The 23,202-nt window shown below is 47.3% G+C and overlaps 1 protein-coding gene across 1 annotated transcript in view; it reads right to left on the reverse strand.

Moving 5' to 3' along the window:
• Positions 1-23,202, reverse strand: part of FYN (FYN proto-oncogene, Src family tyrosine kinase) — a 182,313-nt gene that overhangs the window by 30,739 nt on the left and 128,372 nt on the right. Inside the window, exons 4-9 of the mRNA XM_080937860.1 lie at positions 18,500-18,757; positions 14,566-14,662; positions 7,640-7,738; positions 5,324-5,427; positions 4,094-4,243; positions 1,813-1,977 (exon numbers count right to left, since the gene is read on the reverse strand). Of these exons, the coding sequence (XP_080793986.1) occupies positions 1,813-1,977; positions 4,094-4,243; positions 5,324-5,427; positions 7,640-7,738; positions 14,566-14,662; positions 18,500-18,746 (862 nt within the window). The 5' untranslated portion in view covers positions 18,747-18,757. The remainder of the gene's footprint in view (positions 1-1,812; positions 1,978-4,093; positions 4,244-5,323; positions 5,428-7,639; positions 7,739-14,565; positions 14,663-18,499; positions 18,758-23,202) is intronic.

A 23,202-nucleotide genomic window follows, 5' to 3' on the forward strand; every position in this document is an offset into this window, starting at 1 on the left:
GAACAATGGCTTCTATCAGGTGAGCTGGGAAAGAGCAGCCAGGAAAGAAGAGAAGTACTTACATGTGCTATGTTTAACTACACCTTTAAAACTGACCCAAAGGCCACGCCTGGCTCACGGCCACCGCGGGCGACTTCATCTGTAAAGCAGGAATGAACTAGCTTGGCTTTTGGCTCTCAAATTAAGAGACAGAATTCTGGCTTGTTCCATTTCTAACCAATGGCTTTGAAGGATAATTTTATAAAAAGAAAATAAAAATCTGCTAACTGATATTATATTGCTTACAATTTGAAAGAGAACCCAGGTTCCAGCTAGGATTTACTTAGGGGTCATCTATGACTTTCAGCTCTAAGGGGTCTGTATCTTGAAGCATTTCTTTACAACATATATCCTACAGTGGGAAAACATGGCCTAGGAGTTCTTTTATCTCAGAGTATCTGCCTTGGTGTAAATGGGAAGTTTGACAGCTTTTAAGTGGTCCCCATGATCTGACTGTTAGCATTTTCTAATTTAAGCACAGTGAAAGCTCTGTCTCTCTGCCTAGGCAACTATCCCAACTCTTACGTTCCAGGGGAAATGGCTTGGTGTTCTGGGTAATAACTTAAAATTGATACCTTAGGACCACATGTACCTGTTTTTATCCTTTTAGAATCTAAGGAAGGGAGACTCCAATACACTTTGCTATCATTTTATAGACAGACATTTTGGGGAGTGGTCTAAACTTATACAGTCTGTCTAAAGTAAAGTTGCAACTGACCCAGAGGGTTACGAAAGCCCCCTTAAGGGCTCAGTGTAGTTGGCATTACTGAAGAATGTGTGCACAATGAAGAAATGTGTGTATGGATCTAGGACCTATAGGAGATTTGAAATATGCCTGATACCATCCTCAAATAATCCAGGGAAGCAAGTATTACTCCAACTTTACAGATGAGGACTGGGGCCCAGGAGTTAAACAGGCCCTGCATTTATACGTAATCATGCCCAGGGTTAGACCCAGGCTTGTGTAGAAAGCCCAGGCCCTGACTCTGCCGCACCTCTCTCTCACACAGCATCCTACCGTCCTGGCTCACGGGAAGAGGAAGCATCGCCATCACTGGCAGGTGTTTACTGGAGCCACATGAAATAGGACAGATGAACACGGTGAGGCAAACCTAGATGGCTTGAACCCATCTTGTTACAAGGGTTAAGGGACTTTATCCCGATGGTCACATACGCAGTTCTGTTAAAACTGTCCTTTCCACTGGCTTTGCAATGCAGCCCAAACGGAATGTGCCCTCTGCCTTACCAAGCCACACTTCAGCGAAACACCCCTGCCCCAGCTTCTTCTCCAGAAACAACGAGTCACGTGCAACTTCCCAAGCATCTTTAGCCAATCCAGAAGTTTGTGGGGTACAACTTGATGAAACCACAGTTAAGTTAAAACACAAACCATCAGCTTTCTCTACAGGAAAGGGAATTAATAAAGAAAACAGTCCTTATAATCCATAATCATGCATGCACTAGGAGAGATGGAAGGTGACGTCTCTCAGGGCAACATTGAGCCAATGTCTGTAGCTGTCACAGCAGGATAAATTCTGTGCAGGTTGGAACGTTTGGTCCACCGGCCACAGCACAACCGGAGATACCTGTCACACTTGCCAGTTTTTTTTTTTTTTTTTTTTGAGGAATTTCAAATTTTTCAAAATAAAATTAAATAATTCAACTGTTTGTTTTTCCTGTCATAAAAATACTTTTATCTCCACCTTCCATCTTGGATGTTTGGGATCTCCCAAACGGTGAAGCTAATAAAAGAGTAATTGAATCTCGGCATACCCATCCATACTTCCCCAAACTGCCCATTTCCCAGTCTCTTGATCAACTGCAGGGATTCTCGAGGGATTTCCCAGACATCTTTGGTTTTGACAGACAGATCGGTAAGCCTTGGCATCCCTTTGTGACAGGGAACTACCAGGCGGCAGCAGAGACCCGCGGCTCTCTCTGGAGGAGCAGGGCAGCGGCGAGGGAGAGAAGAGCAGAAGATGTAACAACAACACGCACAGGCCACAGGATTCGACGCACATGAGCAAACACATTCGCTGGAGGCAGATGAGGACGTGTCAGATACGGACCCCACTGTGCCATCGGGCACTCGCTGTTCACAGGCACAGCCTGCTTTGGCTTCTGTGTACTTCAGTCTAATGAACTAGTATTCACTGCCTCGAATCCAAAATGCCCTTGCTAATTTCAGAAAGTACATATAAAAATAAAAGCTGTCCATTCCTGTCCCTTCTGGTACAAGTATGTTTAAAACGTGACTTTGGCTGGTCTGTCAGAACCAGTGGGTCTCAGGAGCACAGCAGGCAGAGGGAAAGGAAGCCAGGATGGGAAAAGCCAGGGAAGCATTAGCTGCTGTACAGCTTACTGGGAAGCTGGTCTCCCCAGTCCCTTCCTTTTTGGAAAGAATAGATACCTTCGATAGTCTAGCAGAGGGGAGGGGAGACTAACTAAATGCCAACAGGGAGTAAGTACCAGGGAAAGATGGAATCACAAAGACCCAGCACTGAGGGGACAAAGCTCCCCATGTTCCTGGAAGCCCCTTGTATTCTAAGCACAAACCGTGGCTCTTTTCTGGAAATTCTTAACTTACTTTTTCTTTTTTTTTTTTTGCTATCTGTTTCTGAGATGTTTAGTCAGGAGATTATTTATGTGTCAGTATTTCAAAGGTATTCTATGTGCCGGAGAGAAGAGGGAAGAGAAAAAGCCAATATAAAAACAAATCTAACTCGAGATGGGTTTTTTTTTTTCCCTGAGATTAAAAACTGTCCATTGCTCTTCATATCCGCTCCCCCCTTCAGCTTTACGATGTTATTAAGGTGCCCTTTCCAGCACACTATTTCCAAATGATCCAAACCCCGGGGATCCTGCTGATGTTTGCCTGTAATGAAATATAGTTCAGCATTTGAAAAGTGCTCCTAACACACAGGCGTTTTGTGTATCTCACGGAAGCTCAAGAAGATTTCCTGCCCCATTTCTCTCAGTATTTCATTAGAACCCACACAGAGCTGGAGAGCTAATGTCTAATCACTGGCTCTGCCATTGTTAAGTTTGTCAATTGCTCATCAGTGGCCAGAATCAATAAATAGGCAGTTCCTATTGTTATTTTTAAAAGACTACAATTGTGTGTGTGTGTGAGAGCTAAAAACAGCACAAGTATTTTTCAATGATGGGTAAAAAAGCTGGGTGAGGGGCTCCTTTCAGCAACCCCAGCATTCCCGGAGGCGTGCTGAAACTCTGAAAGGTCACCCTGGGCTACTAGTGAGACTTTATCTTGGAGAAAAGAGGGGACATGTACACATGCATTGTATAGCAGAACACACTTGTTAACCAGGAAGAGCAAGCACCGCAGATTAAACAACTGCACATAAAGCTACATGTTTAAATAAAATGCACATGAATGCACATATACCCACTGACTGAATGGCCGAGAACAGAACGGTGCCTCTTAAAGATAAAGTCAGCATAGTAGCCGGGTGTGGGGGTGCACACCTGTAATCTCAGCAACAGGAGGCAGAGGCAGGTGCATTTCTGAGGCTGAGGCCACTAGGTCTACACAGTGAGACCCTGTCTCAAAAAGGGGAAACACCCACAAGATGGAGGTGACAGAGCTTTGGCTGCACACGGGCAAGCCTGGGTAGGAAGCAGTGGCTGGGAACCAGAGTGCACATTTACTTCTGCAGGGCTGACGGGGATGTGTCAAGGGGGGCTCCCTACGGGGTCCCCGTCTGAGCCTGCCCAGGGAGCGTTCCCCTCTTCCTTTCCTTTCAGAGTTCTGCGTTACGTGATGAAGGCAATAGGTAAAGAATATGCAAGGATTTTCATTATGAAAATAAAAACACAAATATAACTTTCAGGATTTAAACTCCTGCCTTCTCCTTGGGGGAACTTGTGGAAAACACGAGGAAAATCACGTATAGCAGAAAAGCAACAGAGGCACTGACTCGGGTGACTGTTGTGGGCGCAGGACAGTTGCACCCCTACTCCTCTTCCCGGCCCAGCTCCCCGCCCAGCCACCCACCCGTTCTGCTCCCGGTGGTGCCGGTGAGGGCTGTGGTACCTGAGTAGTGCTGTACAAGCTGCTGCAGCGTTTCGAACTGCGCCCTCGTGGTGATGTAGTACCCGCCATTGTCAAGTTTTCGAATCTTATAATGCTTGACGTGGTCTCCTTTCATATCATCCCAGTCACGGATGGAAAGTGAATAGGCACCTGGCAAACGTGCACAGCATTAGCAACACACACACAAACACACACACACACACACACACACACACACACACACACACACGTTCGAGAAAGAGAGAGGGGGGAGGGAGGGGAGAAAGGGAGGGAGACAGAAACATACACAGCACATATCTCCACTCAGGAATAGGACAACGACAACTTCTGCCAGTGTTGGAAGATGTTAACAATGCAGTGACTTTGCTCTTGGAACTAAAAGCTTCCTGGTTTTTCTAAAAGTTTCCTTTTAGTTTCTTGTGTTGTCTGACACTGCACAGACCAAATCCCATTGGGAAAGATGAAGAGCAGACTCCAGGTGAGCTTGCCTCCTGGTTTCATTTCCTGTGGAATAGCTGAGAGGCAGAGATGGTGGAGGGTTGGGAGGCAGGGGTGTGGGCACAGAGGTGGCTGGTGGGGAGGCAGGGGTGGCAACACACATGGTAGAGGAACAGATGGTGGGAACAAAACAAATGGAAGTCTGTCCAGATCTCCGCCTGCCAATCTTCACAGGACAGGTCACCAGTGTGTGGCTCGGCAAACCAGAGCCACTGTTCCCTGCCCCTCTGCCTGCTCTAAAGAGTTATTAAACAGAGGGAGGAGAAAGGAAGTCCTCCACTAACAAGTGGAAGGAAAGGTAAACAAATTTAAGGGTGGTGTGTGGGGGGGAGCAGACCTTTGAGTCTACACTTGGGAGGCAGAGGCAGGTGGATCTCTGTGAGTTTGAGGCCATCCTGGTCTCCAGAGTGACTTCTAAGACAGCTCGGGCCACACAGAGAAACACTGTCTTTTAAAAAAGCTAAAAAACGAAATGAAAAAGAAAGAAAACGAAGCTCCCTTCAGAGTCACTACACTCTAATAAGACGTGAGTCTGAGGTGGAGGAGCCTCCCTCTGAGCCTGATCTCCTGGTGGAGCTGAGTGCAGTTCCAGCATCTTCAGGAAGCTGGAGCTCAGGACTGCCTCATGCCAGCGGGGGCCACGCCAGACAAGACCCCTGCACGTTACAGCCAAGCTTCCAACCCCAAAGACCAGTCCTCAGATTTGAAAGGTTTGTCCTCTTCTTAGCTTACCTTTGGTGGTTTCGCTCTCGCGGATAAGAAAGGTACCTCTTGGGTTTCCAAACGACAGGAGCTGTCTCTCAGCATCTTTGCGGCCAAGTTTTCCAAAGTACCACCTTCAAGGAAGACAGCAGGCAAGAAAATAAAGACACTTGTGACATGAACCATGTAGCTTTTCCTCCACAAATTCCTTCGCCCTTAATGTTGCCCCCACTGCCCCAAACTGGGTTTTTCTAGCTTCATTCAGTCCTTTTTCAATCTTTCCTGATTATATACTCTATACATCTCTTCCATTAAAAAAAATTCTTGACACAGGTTGTTTTTCTATTCCTCCAGGAACTTGTGTGTGAAATGCCACCTGCATGCAGCGAGAAATCTGCCACCTTGTTTGAGATGCCAACTGCAGGAGACGATTCCACAGCTCAGCTCTGCGACCCTTGATTTCCGGCTGTAACTACAACCCCCGGGAAATCCCAAGATTCAGCCCTGGTATAAAGACCATCAAGCATGACTTTTAAAAAGAGGAGCCCACTCAGGATGGATAAAGAAGGAAGACAGATACCATTTCTACTCAGTCTCTACCTACAGGAATTCTGAAGACAGGAGTTCAGCTGTACCCTCATCTGAGACAGCTGCTGTCCTTGGACACCTGGTTTGACTGGCTCTCCCTGTCCACAGGTGTCACTCAAGCTCGTCTACCAAGCACCTGCCCTGTGCTCCGCAGCTGGGCTTCTCTCTGACACAGCTGAGGGGACCACTCACTGCACATCTGAGATCTGTGCATGGTTAATGGGCATGTCCGTAAAAATGAGTCGGTGGTGTAGACATTTTAAAATCCCCTTGCAACAGTACTGGTGGCATGTTTGTGCCAAGGCAGGAAGCCTCACAGGATTGGTACCTGTCTTCTGTCTCCCATATGTACTGCTGAGCCCTAACCAACGCCCAGTAATCGGTTCACGTTTCAGCACCGGGTTGTGTATGAGAGGTTAAGTGTGTCAAGAGCCCAAGGGAGAGTTCTGGAGCATTCTGCAAAAATCTGTGCACAGGAGCAGCTCTTAGGTTATTTATCTACAAAAACAAATGGTTTTAGAAAGGAAGTTGCAGTTCGCCAAGCCTGAATGCCTAGAGTTAGGTTCACCATCAGATCCATGTGAGAGAAATGTATCTCTCGGTTTCTATCCGTAACTCAATTAAAATGCCATGTTAAATGGGTGTGAGAGGGCTTGCAGAACCATAGATTACACCCAACCATGCAGTGCTTTAGCATAATACTAATTGACTGCATTTGTAAAAACCTTAGGCTTTATTAAAAAAAAAAAAAACCTTACATTCCAAAAGCCCAATATATTAAAAAAAAACCACCTTATCATTATAAATATGGTTTAAATATGCAGCCCCAATGGATTCACAGTTAAATCAAAGGAAGATTACTTTGTAGTTAAGTTTTAAATTCTGAAAAGGCACAGGAGGTATTTACAAATCTGTCCAAAAAATTCAGTACAAATACATGTATTACCCGCTAATGAAACACATTAAGAATGAGGGGAAGGAGTGAAACTCTCAGAACCACGGTGCTGGAGAAGTAGAATCAGATCTTAGTGCAGGAAATACAGAGGACGTAAAGAGGCTCCAATGATGGAACTGGGGACTTGGCTGGGGTGAAGCTTCTAACCCTCCTTGCTGTGCCTCCACACATCCAAGGCAGCATTAACGGGAGAGCTGTGAGCACTGACTTCCTCCTTTCCCTTTCCGGTGAGGCATGTCCCCCCAGTGGGAGAGTGGGCCAAGTGACTGCCAGTCAACGTCCGACGGCCACAGAAACAACCGAGACCTCAGCTGCAGGACTTTCCACATTGCTCTACGTGAGTGAAATACCTGGGGCCAAAAGGTCTTTTCAGAGTTCTCAGCATTTCTGACTGTCAAGCAGAGGACTCCTGGCTTCATCTTTCCTAATCATCTGCATCCCCGTGCAGACTGCAGGCGTACCACAGGCTCTCAGTAAAACGCGCTGCAGCTGCCGTTTCCCCACATTAGTTTTTAATCTGGAGCAATCTGGGTTTTCATTTAGGGTACTCATATAAAGCTTCTAAATAAGAAAACAGGCTTAAAGGAAAGCATGAAGTTAGTAACAGGGCACTGCACAGACTGGCAGCCCTGGCAGCTCCGGCAGCACCGGCGGCAGCACCGGCGGCCCTCTCAACCTTTAACCACTGGGAAAGCCCTCCTTCCTCTGTGCTGTGCCACTGGGGCCACTGGCGTTTTATGTGATGATTAAAAGCAGACATTTAGAAAACAACAACAACAACAACAACAACAACAACAACATACTCTTCTGCCTGGATGGAGTCCACTGGGGCCACGTAATTGCTAGGAATGTAACCAGTTTCTCCAGTTGTCAAGGAGCGGGCTTCCCACCAGTCTCCTTCCCTGCAAAGGAAAAGAAGAGGCATGAATGCAGCATCCGACTGGGCATTCTGCAGTCTGATTCTATGATCCTATGCAGTTTCTGCAGCCTTGAGCCCCTTCTACAAACTTTCAACAAAGGCCCTAAGAAGGCCAAATGCTTCACAACCCAAACTGCCACAAGTGGAAGCCAGGGTGCTTTCTTTTCTAACAAGCACGAGGCTCTAGGTTCAATGCCCAGGGTTAAGCCAAGGGTAGAAATCAATCCCAGTAGAGGCTGAGGAGTTCAAGGTCATCACCAGGAGATCCTAAAGCAAACTTTCCCATGTATGGCTCAGGAAGGGCAAGCTTGCAGGAGCATCTTTCTAGGTAGAAGCAACCTTGAATGAGGTGTGTGTATGTGTGTGTGTGTGTGTGTGTGTGTGTGTGTATGTGTGTGTGTGTGTGTGTAGTACACACTCCAGCCTCAGTTTACTTTGGAAAAACTCAAGGTTGTGGAGAGGGAAGCAGTTTAAGAAGCCCAGTGAGGGATGGACACAAACTTAGTGAACCTCTCAAGCTTGCTCTTAACAAAGTGGGAAGACCTTCTGCAGGTAGAAAGATAATACCATATGGCAGGCTTTCCTCAGACACTTTCAACTGGAAGCTATTGTATTAAACATCCACAGCTTTAGCTATCTGAACCTGACAGAGGGCAGGCGGGTGTGTAGCTGAGGGCAGGAGAGAACTCACAGAGGGGTGAACTCTGAGTCACTGCAGCAGAATTCTCAGACTGTGAACTGGGAGGTGCACTTCCAGCACTAGGTTTAAAGTCACTGCACACAGAACTATTATTCATATACTGGATTCATGAAGGTTGATGGTATGTGAGCTTCCTCCCACTAACAGTGGGCGGGCCAGAGATCATGTGTGTGGAGTTCAGCTGTGACTTGTGTTGAATGAAGTCAGAAGTAACAGGCCTGCCAGTTACCAATGAGTTAGGCCCCTCGGCTCTGACCTTTACAGACACATCACCACCTTTTTATCCTCCTTTTAGTCTGTGGAGGTAACAAGAGAAGCCTCAGGCCTTTGGTTTTTTTTTTTTTTTTTTTTTTTCCTAAATCATCTCTGGCTGGGCTCTGTTGATGCTCAGTCAGGGAAGAAAACATACTGGCTTTGGGCAGGGGAAGACCCTCCCCTGGCTGACTACATTAGGTAGACACTCTAACCTCTGTTAAGCTAGAATCTTCCTTCAGGTTCCCCAGAGATGCAACCCTGGAGCAGGGGTACCAAGGACCAGTGACCTCCAGTGGGCTTTTAGGAAGTCACAGAATATAAGAATAAAATGGGGACTCTTCCAAGTGGTGTGGTTATAATTAACAAAATAACACACACACACACACATACTCGTGCAGAGACACAACCAAAATGCTAGTAAGGTTTTTTAAATTTATACTTCAAAAAATGTATGTGTAGGCGTGTGTTTCTCTTTATGCAGTTGTGTGAACATGAGTGGAGGTGCCCTTGGACACCAGAGCCTCTGACCTGCTTGCTGACGTGGGTGCTGGCAACCTAACCTTGGTTAGGTGTGGTGGAGCACACATTTAGTTCAAGCACATGGAAATAGAGCCGGATGAATGAATCTCTATGAGTTCAAAGCCAGCCTGGTCTACACAGGAGGTTCCAGGCCAGTCAGGGCTACAGAGTGAGACAGGAAACTAACTAACTAACAAATAAATTCTGAGCATTTTCCCTTTTTACCCTTATTAAACAAACAGATCAACCCTGAGAGTAAGGTAGTAGTTCTCTTACCTAGAAAACCCTTTAATTATAAGCACATTGTGAGCTTTGCTCACAGGCAGTATTGTAGCCAATGAGGTTTATCCGAGGCACGATTATTGCTAATTGAAAACTATAAGCACATTGTGTCCACATTCTTATTTGAAATATTTATACATATCAAAGAATTTACATAGACATTAGTCCCCAAGGAAAGCCATGTCACTTGCAAGTGGCCATCTCTCCCAGCTACCATCTGTGTGCCTCTGCCTTGTCATCCAGCTCACAATACGGGTGCTTTGTGGCAGTGGGGTTACCAGGTGCATATAAGGCCTGGATCCCACCCTCGTCACCAAGGAGAAAACAAAGTTAACATTTCAAGTCAGCACTGTTTCCTTTGTAGCCCCACAGAAAAATATGTAACTGTAAGTCTAGCATCTAAATGCTTATGTGGAATTTATACTAACCACCTTGTATGTTTAAAAAAAGAAAAGGTTTTGGAAACACTACCTTCATTTTAATAGTGACAATGTTTACTGCTCTGGAGTTCCACTAGATGGAGACATTTCATCATTAAAAAAAAAAAAAATCACTCACTGGCTCTTCATTGCAAACTGTCTCCCAACCTGGGAAAGGCTCCAAAAAATGAAGAAAACTTAAGAGCTGGCAGCACAGGCTTATTTCCTAAGGCACGCCAACCTTCATCAAGTGAGTTCTAACTGAATTAAAAGCTAGCATCAATTTCGGGTGGTATCCGAATGTTGGGGGGAGGGAGCCAATACTTACTGCGAACTGGGACAAGCCCAGTCTTACTCGGGTGACTCTGCCTTAACAGAGGAAATCTCCAGTTGAAGTTAACACCAGCTACCTTGTTTCGGTGTAGGCATCTAAGTAGTTTACTACACATTAGAATCTAACAGTTTTCAGAAGAAGGACAGCACCCCTCTGGACTTCTTTCCTGGGCCAGGCAGGGTCATGTTCTTTTTCTTTCTCACAGGAGTGACACACAAAGGACAAAGACTCACATTATGGAGACAAATGTCACATTTTGTGGCGTTTTTCTCACACTCTTTTCTCACTGGTCCTTGAGGAGAGGTAAGTCTCAAGACATCTACTACACGTTGTTAGGCAAATAAACAAGCAAAGACCTGTTTGATTCACGCCAGCACTCATTCACCTACACAGACCTTCGGCACATGGCGCCGGTTTGGAGCAGGATCTCTAGCTGGATCCTCACTTTTGACTTGAGCTACTGTAGTTAATCAGTATTTGTAAATCATGTGTGTGTGTGTGTGTGTGTGTGTGTGTGTGTGAGAGAGAGAGAGAGAGAGAGAGAGAGAGAGAGAGAGAGAGAGAGAGAGAGAGAGAGAGATTCTGTACAAGTATTCTGGCCAGTGTGTTTCATGTGTACTGAGGCCAGAGAATGACACAGGCATCTTCCTTAGTTGCTCTCTTTTTTACTTGTGAGGAATGGGCTCTCACGGAACCTGAAGCTAGCTGGTTTAGCAAGACTGGGTGAGCAGTGGACCGTCTGTCTCTGCTTCCCTAGGAGTGGCTTTCTGCCCGAACACTTCGGACTGGACCAGGTTCCCAGGCCTGGCCTGCTGAGCTGCAGTTCTTTACACTGTCCTTCTAGTTCAGCTTTTTATTAGCTCGCACCTGGTGGGATGCTGTCACACTGTTCTAAACAAACCCATGCTTTAATCCTGACACTGGCTGAGAATGGCTTCTAGGCTTTTGTACAGACCCTGTTCCTCCATTCCTCTTTCATCTTAGATCTCACAGGGCTGTGGCTCCAGGGGCTGGGAGGCGGCTTTGCCAAGAGCAGCCAACCTTACCTGTCCAGCCAGGAGTGCTGGGTTCTTCCTGCATTTGGATCTGTACTTGTTTTTTTTTTTTCCCCAGCTGGGTGGAGGTGGTGCATGCCTTTAATCCCAGCACTGGGGAGGCAGAGACAGGAGGATTTCTGAGTTGGAGACAAGCCTGGTCTACAGAGTGAGTTCCAGGATATTCAGGGCTACACAGAGAAACCCTGTCTTGAAAAACCAAGCCAAACCAAACCAATCCTCCCCCCCACCCCCATGATAGAGAAGAACTTTCAGTAGGTCCTGGCTCATGGTCATGGTTCTATCTATAGACAGAGACATGCTGTTTCAAGGTGGGTAAATAACCCGTTACAAAGTGTGAAAACGGGGCAGACAGGTAAACTTGGTTACAGTGCAGAGTGAGTGCAAACCTTTTACAAAGGAGAACTACCAACAGGTCAGTGAGGCACTGGAGAAGCCCTTCCAAGCACGTCTCCATGGGAGAGGTAGTCAGAAGGGGCACATATAGGACAGAGCCCCATTCCTGTCCAGTCGGTGCTGAGAGCCAGGACCGGTGGGGGGCCTTCCTGCCATCTGCTCGGTGTGGCCGCTTTGTGTTCTCTTCCCTGTCATTACCACCCTTGACTCCAGGATACCGGTTTGCTGTACAAACCTTACTTTTCTTTTCCATAGCCCTGAAAAGGGGTACTTAAATGCCATGTAGGACAAAGAGTTCCACTCTTACAGGAAAACAATGTTCTCTTCTAGGGGAAACAGGCTCAGAGGACCACGGACTCGGGAACTACTAAAAGCTATGAAGTCAGATAGGATGCAGAGAGATAGACTGCATTCTCCCTTGAACATCCCTCTAAAATTCGCTTTGCTGGCAGCGTAGACCCTTTCTGTAACCAAGGGCAATGACCGGGACTTGATTTTGCCAGTGACTGACTTGGCCATGGCTGCAACCTCAAACCACAGGCCTACATCAGGAGCGCGCACACTGCCCACAATCCCATGTGCTTTTTCCATCCCTTCAGCTTCTTACTTCCCAGGGCCTACAGCATTTCAGACTTCTACTCCACCTTGCCACTTAAGGGATATTGTACAAACTAGGGAGCTTTACACAAAGCCCAGTCAATGGACTCTGTCTGACAAGCAGCATTCATCTGGGGCTCTAACAATAAGCAATCATAACATGAGGAGATCAAAGGCACCCCCCCCCCCTGCAGCCACCTTCCCCCATCTCCAGGCACTCGGACACTGCGGCTGCCTTTGAAGGCAGCATCTGGGCTTTGCCAAGGTCACACCTGACACCACACTTAGAATTCTCAACCTTACATCTCACCCTGGGCTTTGCCACCTGCCAGGACTGTGCACTTGGGCAGCCCCCTAACCTGTGCTCTCAGATGTCACGGAACACACTTCAGACAGTTGTGAAGAACAGAGGACAGTAATCCTAACTCAGCACATGGCCGCTGCATAAGGAGCTTTTGGTAAATGGCAGCTGTTTACTATTTAAAATTCCTGTGCCTGCAGGAGGTCTCGGGAGGTGGAGGTAGTGCTGGTTTGCACAGCCATGCTTAATTTGTGAGAATACAGTAAATTCTGTTCTTGGAAACTGTGGTAGAACACATGTATCAACTTTTATATTTTTTAAGTGTGAAGTTGCAAAACAGTAAGTTAGTGTACACTGCATGGTACCAGGCACTGTTACATGCACTTTTGCCATGTCTTTCAATAGGTTAAAAAAACCAAACACACCCATCCGTCTTTTGGTGACGACAATTGCTCCTAATTTTAAAAGTCTCTTGCTTTATGCAGAGAGTGTCTGCTGACATTCAGAAGAGTTATTAGTGTGTCTGGAGCTGGTATGTTCTCAGTGCAGTGCTGAGAACCAGAAGCACCCCGGGGAAGGGCAGGCTTCCCATGGAGATACTCTTGAGGTTACTAGGAATTCCCCTTTGCCACACCTTCCTCTTTCTGGGTGTGTGTTACCTCTTACCTTGCCCCTAGGTCCCTCTCTTTTAGAGGGAGCTGAAGGGCCAACCTTCAAGTTATTCAACTGCCTTGAGATTCAGCCAGAGAAATTGCAATCAGACTTCTTAGCAAGGGCCACCCCCAACCCCACCCCAGGAGCCCGTCCGCAGGTGGTAGTCTATTCCAGGGAGTGAAGAGCACACATCAGCACCCTTGAGGTGCCCAGGCAGGACCCTACCATCTTCTTGGGCGTGGTTGGGAGTGGGTTTTCCTTCGGTCCCCTCATCTCTGCACACTACCTAGATGGAGAGAGGTGATGCTTTCGTAGCCACAGAAAGCGGAGGCACAGTTGCTTTTCCTCCACAGGTAGTAACTGTGGGGCTTGCAAAGGGCCTTAATTTACCCTAAGCTTGCCTGCTCCTTGTTTACAGTTGTTTCTGCTGCTCACATTTTCAAGTGGGTGACAGGCCTCTGCTTTCTTCCTAGAGCACAGACATTCACATTTCCACTCTGGGAACCACCTCAACAGCTCTGCCGTTGTGAAAGGGGGTCTGGATGCTCGTCTGAAGAATGAGGCTTCTGCCAGCGCCCACAGCTGATTGTGAAATCACCTCAGGGCAGACAGCAAGTGACTCTGGCACCCAAGCTGTGTGTCAGTCATTCGAGAATATAGACTTTTCCGGGGATGGGGTGCTTTTAGGATCTTTACTAAAATGCAAACACATGGACTCTGGGGTTAGAGATGTTCAGTGGCTAAGAGTGCTTGCTCACAAGTCTGCACCCCAGCAGCATGTCACAAGCCAGGCATGTTCTCACAAACCTGTAACTGTAGTCCTGAGGGGGAGGCCTGAAGGTAGAGGCAGGAGGATTGCTGAGCTGGCTGTCAGCCAAGCTGAAACCAGAATTCCAGGTTCTAGGAGAGACCTGCCTCAAAGTGACAGAGGACACCTCATTGTTTCCTCTGACCTTGACACACACAGAACAGCGCTCTCTCTCTCTCTCTCTCTCTCTCTCTCTGTCTCTCTCTGTCTTTCTCTCTGTCTCTCTCTCTGTCTCTCTCTCTCTCTCTCTCTCTCTCTCTCTCTCTCTCTCTCTCACACACACACACACACACACACACACTCAGAAGTAGATTCTAAAAAGGACTTTGCTCTCCTCTTCCCTGTCACCAGTTGGCTCAGGTTGGATTGCTATGAGCTAGTGAAAGTACTCATTCTTTCTTTATCTTCAGATAGCAGATGTGTTTGTCACAAGACCCTTTCCCCCAAACCAAACAGCGCGTGTACTTCACCTTCCCCATCCCAAACTTACGAGCTGTTCAATATTTGGAATTTTTCTCCTTTGTGAAAACTCAGGTCGTCTTCTGTCCTTGCTTCATAGTCATAAAGTGCCACAAATAGTGTCACTCCTGCCAAAAAAAGGGGGGGGGGCGGAGATTATTACCCAGGGAATTAATAGTAAGAAATTACATTTTTGTTAAAGTTTCATCCCTAAAACTCTACACTTAGCATTAATAAGTATATTGAGGTCTTGTAATTAATATAGTGTCACTGTGGCTTTATTACATGGTCTCTGTAGAGGGGCCTTTATGATGAAACCCTGGCCGTGTGACTCTGGGTGAGTGCTGGGGAAGACATAAGGTTTTGCCGGACGGACGTAGATCTGTGGCAAATACTGGCCTACTTTATCCCCCACCAATTTCCCTGAAGGCTTGTGCTAAGGCCTGGGTAAATGGGTCACTCTTTCAACCCTAGCACAAGGTAGAGGTGAACGAAGAGACTTGTTCTGTGGCCTGGAGACATCTCTGAATGTTCACCCCAGGTGGAAGCTGCTCCGCCCTTGGCACTGCCCACAGCTGTAGTAATGGTCAGCAGCTCTGGGGTCTCGCTGCTGAGACTTCCTGCCCCCTTTGTTCTTTTTACCTCTGCCTTGCATTTACCTCTCCTCACACGATCTACCCCTCCTTCCTCATGTCCATCTTACGAACCTTCCCACACCCCAGAAGTTTCCTATCGATAGCAAAATCTGCTCAGCATTCCACTCAGTCTAGGGCTTGCCCATGCGGTCGGCAGATTCTGGGGCAGAGCACAGTAACTCCTGCCTGGGTTCTCATGTCCTTCTCCTTCCCTTAGGAACAAAATGACTTGATTTACTTAACACAGTATATAAAAGGGGCTGGAGACATGGCTCAGTGGTTAAGAGCACTGACTGCTCTTCCAGAGGTCAGATCCCACCATCTGTAATGGGATCTGATTCCCTCTTCTAGTATGTCTGAAGACAGCTACAGTATACTTATAATAAATACATAAATATTAACAAAAGTAAAAGGGACAGATGTCCTCAGTACGGGACATCTTTTCAGAAGACAGTGACTTCTCTACTGTCACACTACCTTGTAGGCTCAGATTAAGGAGGGTGCCATGCCAGCATGACAACAAACTGGCTAACCCTCTGGCCAGGGACTTGATCCTGTCCACACCATGCGAGCTGGGAAGCAGTTCACCCAATCAAACCCTGCCCCCAGTACACCCTGCCTGCAGCCTCTAACCAGGCCATTTCTCCCAGATTCAGACCCACAGAAACACAGATAACAGGTAAGAGGTCACAAATGTATGTGCTGTTAAGTTGCTAGATTTTGTGGTTGTCACGCAGCATGTGATAAGTAAAGGGAACTTCAGGCTCTCTGTAATCTGGCTTCTCATTTTGATTTCCACACATTTCAAAGTGCCCCCTGCTATGATGACTATGAACACCTGGCTTCCTCTCTCCCAAGTGCCACATGCTGTGGAGACTGTCCTGTCCAGGGAGAACGGGGCGGGTGTAAGAGTGGAGGAGAAATGATCTTTCACCTGTCTCAGTGGATGTCCTGACCGGGGAGCAGGGCTCCTTCAGTACTGTCTTCTTTCCTGAGGTTTCTCTGAGAGTAGAGGAGGCTGGCTTAAAAAAAAATCATGCCTACTCTGATTTCCCATTTCACTGACCGGTGACTCTCCTTCCTACCATCTCCCTCCATCACTGAGGCTTCTATGCACTGTGGGTGGATGAGGATGCAGTCAGGAGAAATGAAAACTGCCCTCCACCTCGGGGGACTGATGGCTTCCAGACAAGCCCAGTACACAGTGCAACCAAACCACCCGAGGATGGAACGTCTGCTAATATCCCAGAGCTCTCCTCTTGAAAACATATTTTTATAGGTATGTATTTTTGCCTATGAGCACCGTATGTGTGTCAGAGCCTGTGGGGGCAGAAGAGGACACTGGGTCCCTCTGAACTGCAGTTACAAGTGTTTTTGAGCCATTGATGGAGGTACTAGGAACAGAGCCTGGGTCATCTGTCAGAGCAGCAAGGGTTCTCAACCCCCAAGCAGGGCACGTAACCTCTCCACTGCCAGGGCACTGCGCTTTAAACTCAAATAAGGTAAGGATTCGGATGGCCTACTCCATTAAGACCATCCAATGACCCTAATGAATGAGACGTGGGACTCACAGCCAGCCTTCATTAATGAATGACCATCGTTGATGCTTGTGTTTGCTGAATTAAGAGTCAGTGAACAGAAGCTCTCCACAAACACCTCTCAGAGTGGTGGTGGTGTGTGTATGTGTGTGTGTGTGTGTGTGTGTGTGTGTGTGTGTGTGTGTGTGTGTTGAGTCTACTTTGGCTCTCTTTTCTTCTGTATTTCTTAATAACAGACTGTCTGCTTCCTAACAGGCACCTGAGGTGGGAGGGGCAGGACACGGGGGCTATTGAGTATCTCATATAAGGCTGGACTTGAGGGTTAGCTAGTGTCATTGTACCACAGGGGTGAGCACAGGGTTTGCTCTACAGGGTAGACACTGCCAGCACAGTGCGGGAAGAAACAGTGTCCAAAGGCCACAGGTCAGGAGCTTTTTCCAACTCTACTGCATAAGCTGCACAGAGAAAGAGCCTCAGCATCAGCAGCGACAGCTCTCTGGGTAAAAAGACATGATGGGTTGTCAGAGCGGACACGAGGCATCTGTCCCCAGATGAGCCGGGAGACGCTACATTCTTTTAAACTTCTGTAATAAACACTTCTGGAACAAATAATGCCAAATATCTGGTTACCATGGCTCACACACTGGAGAGTACCTAGAAGACTGTGAATCCATGAGACAACTGACAAGAACTGTGGGAACGTGTGAGAATGTGTGCTGGACACGTTATTGAGCACTAGCCGAGTCAGCAAATAGATGGGGCAGTGAAAGAAAGAAAGGGAGCCTTGGGGAGGAAGGGAAGAGAGAATATGAAATGGTCCTGGCACGGGAACCTCAGTCTTCAGCACACACGGTTGGTGGGATATTTCATGGCCATCCTCCAAACACTCACTAAGGCAGGGAGATTGTTACTAGTCTGAGGACAGCCTGGGCTACCAAGTGGCAGCCTGTCTCAAAAGTCACACACAAAGCAAAAGAACAAGCACACAGAATGCAACAGTAAAATATAGAGATGAATAACGACTTGAGGGCTGACCAGGCTGGAATACTGACAAGTGGGAGAAACAAGAAGCATGCTGCCAGATAACCACAGCAGCAGGAAGTGGTGGGAAGAAGAAGGATTGAAACTACCCCAGAATTGAGGGACGGGTGCATAACATGGGAGAGCTCAGGTACACCCCAGAGCAGGTCCCGAGGCCTCTGCTGCAGAAGACCCAGGATGAGACCTGGACAGCTGAGCTTTAAGGAGGCCTCGCTAGGAATTCTGGGTAGGTAGGGCTGGGAGCCCCTGGTTTAGAGAACACGGGGACACTGCAGTGTAGTTAGCAGTGCTAACTGGTGCAGGACTCTCAGAGCAGTAACAAGAGGCTTCCTGCCCCTCTCCCAGGGCCACTTTTGGAGCAGTTACAAGAGGCCTTTTGCTCCCAAAAAGCCTGGCATTTGGATCTTGGATACTCAACTTGGGCCTTTTGTTTTGAATGGCACAAGATGGATGAAGTTGACTAAAACGTCTCTGTTAAAACCTTAAAGTGAGTCAGCTGGAGAATACATATATAGTTGCCAAAATAATTAGGAGTCTAGCCAAAGGGTTGGCCAGATGGCTCGGCGGGTAAAGGCATTTGCTGATGATCGAGTTTGGTCCCTGAAACCACGAGAGGAGGGAGCCAGCTCTTGGAAGTGTCCTCCGACTGCCACACACTTGTGGCATGCCTGTACCCATCCCACCCACACCCAACGATGACTCTGTAAGAGCACAGCTATGCTCTCTGTCATCCCGACCAACAACGGCTTACCTGTCCCTCCTCTCGTACGTAGGGTCCCAGTGTGAGAAGAGGAATTCACACCCCCAAAGACGGTGAGTCCCTGGCCCCCGGCTGCGTGGAAGTTGTTGTAGTTCGGGATGGAGGTCACACCAAAGCTGGGGTAGTGCTGAGGGGTGGGGTCTGTGCCATAGCGGTATCCAGAGCTCTGGTTCAGGCTGCCATCCCTCTCCTCCGTCAGTTTCGCTGCTTCTTTATCCTTACATTGCACACAGCCCATTATCCACGTTCCTGGTGGAAGAGAAGGGAGGCTCTTGAACATGCACGCTTCCTGGATGTTCTAATAGGAAGACGGGAAATCTATCAGGTTGACTAAAGCAGGGCCAAGGGGCTAGAATTAGGAGGTATCTCAGTTCTCCACCAAACACAGTATTCCTCACGTGCTCTGGATGAGCAAAGAGAACAATGCTTACTTACCAGGTACCATTTCCCTCAATGAAGCTTGTGCTCCCTAAAAATTCCACACTACCATGCGTCTGCCCAATGATAGCTCACCATTTTCTCATGTTTTTCTTTAGTCACCTCAAAAACTAGTATGAGCAATAATATGAGTCTTTCAACAATACAGCAAAACTTTCCAATACAGTACCCTCTAAGGAGAATAGTGGGAGAGCTGAACAGCCCAGGACACAGCCCAGGACTATTTACCATACACCCCCACTGTGTGCACTTATTACTCATGAAAGGATGATCAGTATTAAAACTAAGAAGTAGTTTCTGTGTGGAAAGTAAAACTGGGCAGAACCAGAGGCTGTCACGATAGCCTCCAGAAGCAGAAGCACTTAAAGCTGCTAATTAGCATTTCAATTTTCTATTAGATTTGACATTCTTAAATGCTCATTTAGAAAGCGTGTTGCTATGGTCTAGAGGTGGTGGTGGATGGAAAGGCTGAGCCATGCTACCCCAACTTCCTCTCACCCGCTTTCCCAGGGCTCCTCATTTGGTAAATCCCCAATGATTTAGCTGCTCCAAACAGAATCCTGAGGGGCATCCTCTGGGCTGCTCCATTTACTTCACTTTTCCTACTTTAGTCTTACCTTCCTGTCTAGGGATGACGCCCTGAACACATCTGCCCTTTCTTCTGGACAAGCAAGAAATCCATCATGTTCCAGTTAAGACACCACTTCTGTGAAGCCTTCTCAGACCCACCCCCTTCCAATGGAGTAGGACCTTCCTTAAGTGCCCACTGGCTTCTATGTTTTCCCTCAGCTTGGGACCCACTGTGCCACATTAAAAGATGGCCTGTCAGCTTGTCCCTTTGGCCCATGGACAAAGGTCCGTTTCTTCACAGATATACTGTCAATGCCCAGCACACAGTAATTACTGAATAAGTAACAACCATATGAGTAAAAAGTCTGCACTGTGTTATGTTTCTTTTTCTTTCTCTCTATATCAACCCAACCTTTCTCCTAGTGACTTTTACCAATAGTATGTCCTACTTCCCCTACACCCATCTGCACTTTTTTGAGACAGGGTCTAACTATGTAGCTCTGGCTGTCCTGGAAGATGTATACCACTATACCCAGCCCCTGTTCTGCATTTTCTAATGTTACTGGTATGTGGGTAAGAAGTGAGAACTCAGACATGTAGGAAAGATAATGAATGTTACTACTGTAAGTGCACAGGGGGCAGATAGAACTTGCAGGAAGTGTTCCTGCCAAAACTCTGAAAAGCAACTTTTGGGAACCCAAGTGTCAAATAAACACATGACATCATGTATAATAACATACACTCTCTGGGGAAGGCAGTCTGGCACAGCTCAGGAAGAGATTTAAGATCATAAAGTGTAACTCATATCCATATAGGTGCTGTCACAGGGGTAAGGAGATGCCTGGTGGCAGTTCCTAAGCACCGAGCTTGTCTTGACCCAGGCTCAGAAGTGCATTAGACTCTCCAGAGCTCTCACAATCTATACACTGCAGCAAATACTTAGTGAGCTGACTTCAGTTCTTGAGAACTGGAATGTTTATCAGGCAGCCGCCTACTACTTGAGCTGAGATCACCAAATCTGGAACCCATTTCCTCATAAATCATTCAAGTTTAATTTACAGCACACTGTGTCCAAGATGCTCTCTCATTTATGGTCAATGGATGATTTTAACAAGTTTCCAACAGGAAACTATCTCCAAGGCATGATCGCTTGAGTTATATCATCCCTGTTGCTGTTGCTCTATCAGATGGTGCACCCCACTTTATCTGAACTCTTCCATGGTAGAGCAGTGCTTTGAGCTTTGGCAAAGGCCAGCTAGAGCGCACTTGTTCCAAGTGCTTTTTTCTTGGGGATTTCATCGATTTGTTTGAGCAGAGAACATGAGCCTGAAGTCACAGGTCATGCTCACATCTGCCACCTGCCACCCCCATCCACCAGGAGATACGGTAGGCAACGTCCGCAGATGTTTTCAGTTATCAAAACTCAGGGAAAGGGATACTTGTACATGAAACGGGGCTAGAATAGGGTTCTGCCAAACATCCTAAGATGCACAAAATAGCCTCCTGCAACAAACAACTCCCCTGGCTCCAGTGTTACTATTGTTACCCAGGAGGAATCCTGATATATTCTTTGAAACCCAAACCAATGAGAATTTTCTGTCTAAACCATCTTTTTAATGCAACAAAGCCACACCTATTAGAACTCCTGCAGAAAACAGGTCATCCTATCTCACCAAAGGAAGGCAACATTCTAAAGTCCCTAAAATCGTGTAATGCACGATTCATAGTATTGGTAGTTTCAGAGAAAGGCATGGCCCCTTCAAGTCAGGGATTGGCTGCTGGCCTGCTGCTTTACAGTTGTGTATTTCTACAGAAGTGAATAAACCAAAAGTATCAGAAAAGATTTGAGAAAATAAATTTTGTGGAGGGAATACACGGCATGCACTTGACATTCTGAGTTAACTGTGCTTCTGCACAAATCTCGCTCACTCTGTTCTCTGATGACATATACAAAGAATCAGGAATAATGACAGAAACGGGAACAAGACAAAACAGAAATAATACAGACGGTAGAAGTCAGTCGTGATGATCTGTGTGAAAACTTGTGGTCTTCTCCCTCCCGTGTGGCTCAGGCAGCCTAAGCATTCCTAGATAAAGAGTCAGAAGACACTATACGGATCGTACTCAGTGCTATCAGGCTCCTCGCCGTGAGGTAAATAAAAATACCTCTACTATTCAGTTTTGTACAGTGGTTTCTGTGCCTACCAACATGGGATATACTAACTATTCTACCTGTTTCACATGTAAGAACGACCCAGCTTCCTTAACTTCTTGTAGTCCCACAGAGCTTTTCAAGTGCGCCAGCATTACACAGCTGGGGAAGAGCTGCCAGACACAATGGATCATGGCCACACCCTCCTCCCAGGAGCACAGCAGATAGGATCACTTTATACTGTTGTCATGGTGTGGCCTCAAATCCTCCACATGGTTCTTCTGTGACAGAGGGTGCTCTGCAGTATTGGGTGGGGGACAGTCTCAGCTACCATAGGTGAGGTATGTTCTCTGGTTGAGTACACACTCTCCACGTCTGAGGCTGGATACATAAACAATGAGAAAGCTTCCATCTCTTCAGCTGCCAACACAAGAGCATGATCAAGTTCTCCAGCTGCTGGGTATGTAAGAACACTTCAGGTTTGCGCTGAGCTGGGTAACAAAGAAAACATTGGCCGTGCTGGCAAACACCTTTGTCTGCGACATACCAAGGAAAAAGCCAATGGGTAGCTGTCATCTCAGTCAGAGAAGGCTACTACCCTGGGGAAGTGACAGACTGAGTCCCCCAACCCTCCCATGCCCCATCCCCTCCCGAGAGCCCAGGGGGCAGCCCAGGCCTGGAAAAGCACAGGTAAGGTTTTCTCACTCATGGCCAGTGAGTGACTTGCCTCACTGTCCCTTCCACTCTGGCACTGCCCTCTCCTGGGCAAGTCTAACAATGGAGGGTAAGAAAAGGACCGGAACTGGACAAAGTACACACAGGCAATGGAGAATCCAGAGCAGACTTGTAGGTCACATGCCAGGGACAAAGGCAAAGGCTGACAGCGTCTGGAATAAACAGCCCTCTTCATGAACAGCAATGGGATGGGAAGGCACAAGGAGGCGGTGCAAAGTGAGGTGACCTAAGGCGAGGAGGCTCCTGGCATGTGGCTTTTGATGCTGGTGAAATCAAAAACATCCACAGGATCCACTTAAAGAACTTTACTAGATTCCCAGCAGAGACAGTGAATCCCTTGAGGAGTCAGGGCAGCTGATTGTAAGATTCCCCCCACTTAACTGAAGCCTCATTTAGACAGCTGAACACCATGCCCGGAGCAGTGGTAGCTGGGTTACAAGAACCTGCCATCCAAGTTTCCTGATTCACCAGCACCTTTCAATCCTGTGCAATGGGGTGTTCCCTCTTCCCAGAGCACAGGGCCAGATGACCCTGGCAGCTTACACATCTTTTTCTGACTTTTGGGTTACAGTCAGAGGTCCTAGGAATTCGGAGAACGGGAAAAAGCAGGGCCACCTTGGTGCCTCTTGGCTACATATGCACTTGTGGAGGTCCTAAGGCAAAGGAAAGATCCAGCTGGGTTTGCACTGTGCAACTGTAAGGCCTTGGGGGCTGAGGCTCAAACAGCCTTGGTGCTGGGTCCACCCTGTGTCAGCACAGCACAGTGCTCTGCCCACTTGGAAAAGTCTACTCACTGCCA

Source organism: Micromys minutus (genome assembly GCF_963924665.1).
Source record: "Micromys minutus genome assembly, chromosome: 25".
NCBI classification, from domain to species: domain Eukaryota; kingdom Metazoa; phylum Chordata; class Mammalia; order Rodentia; family Muridae; genus Micromys; species Micromys minutus.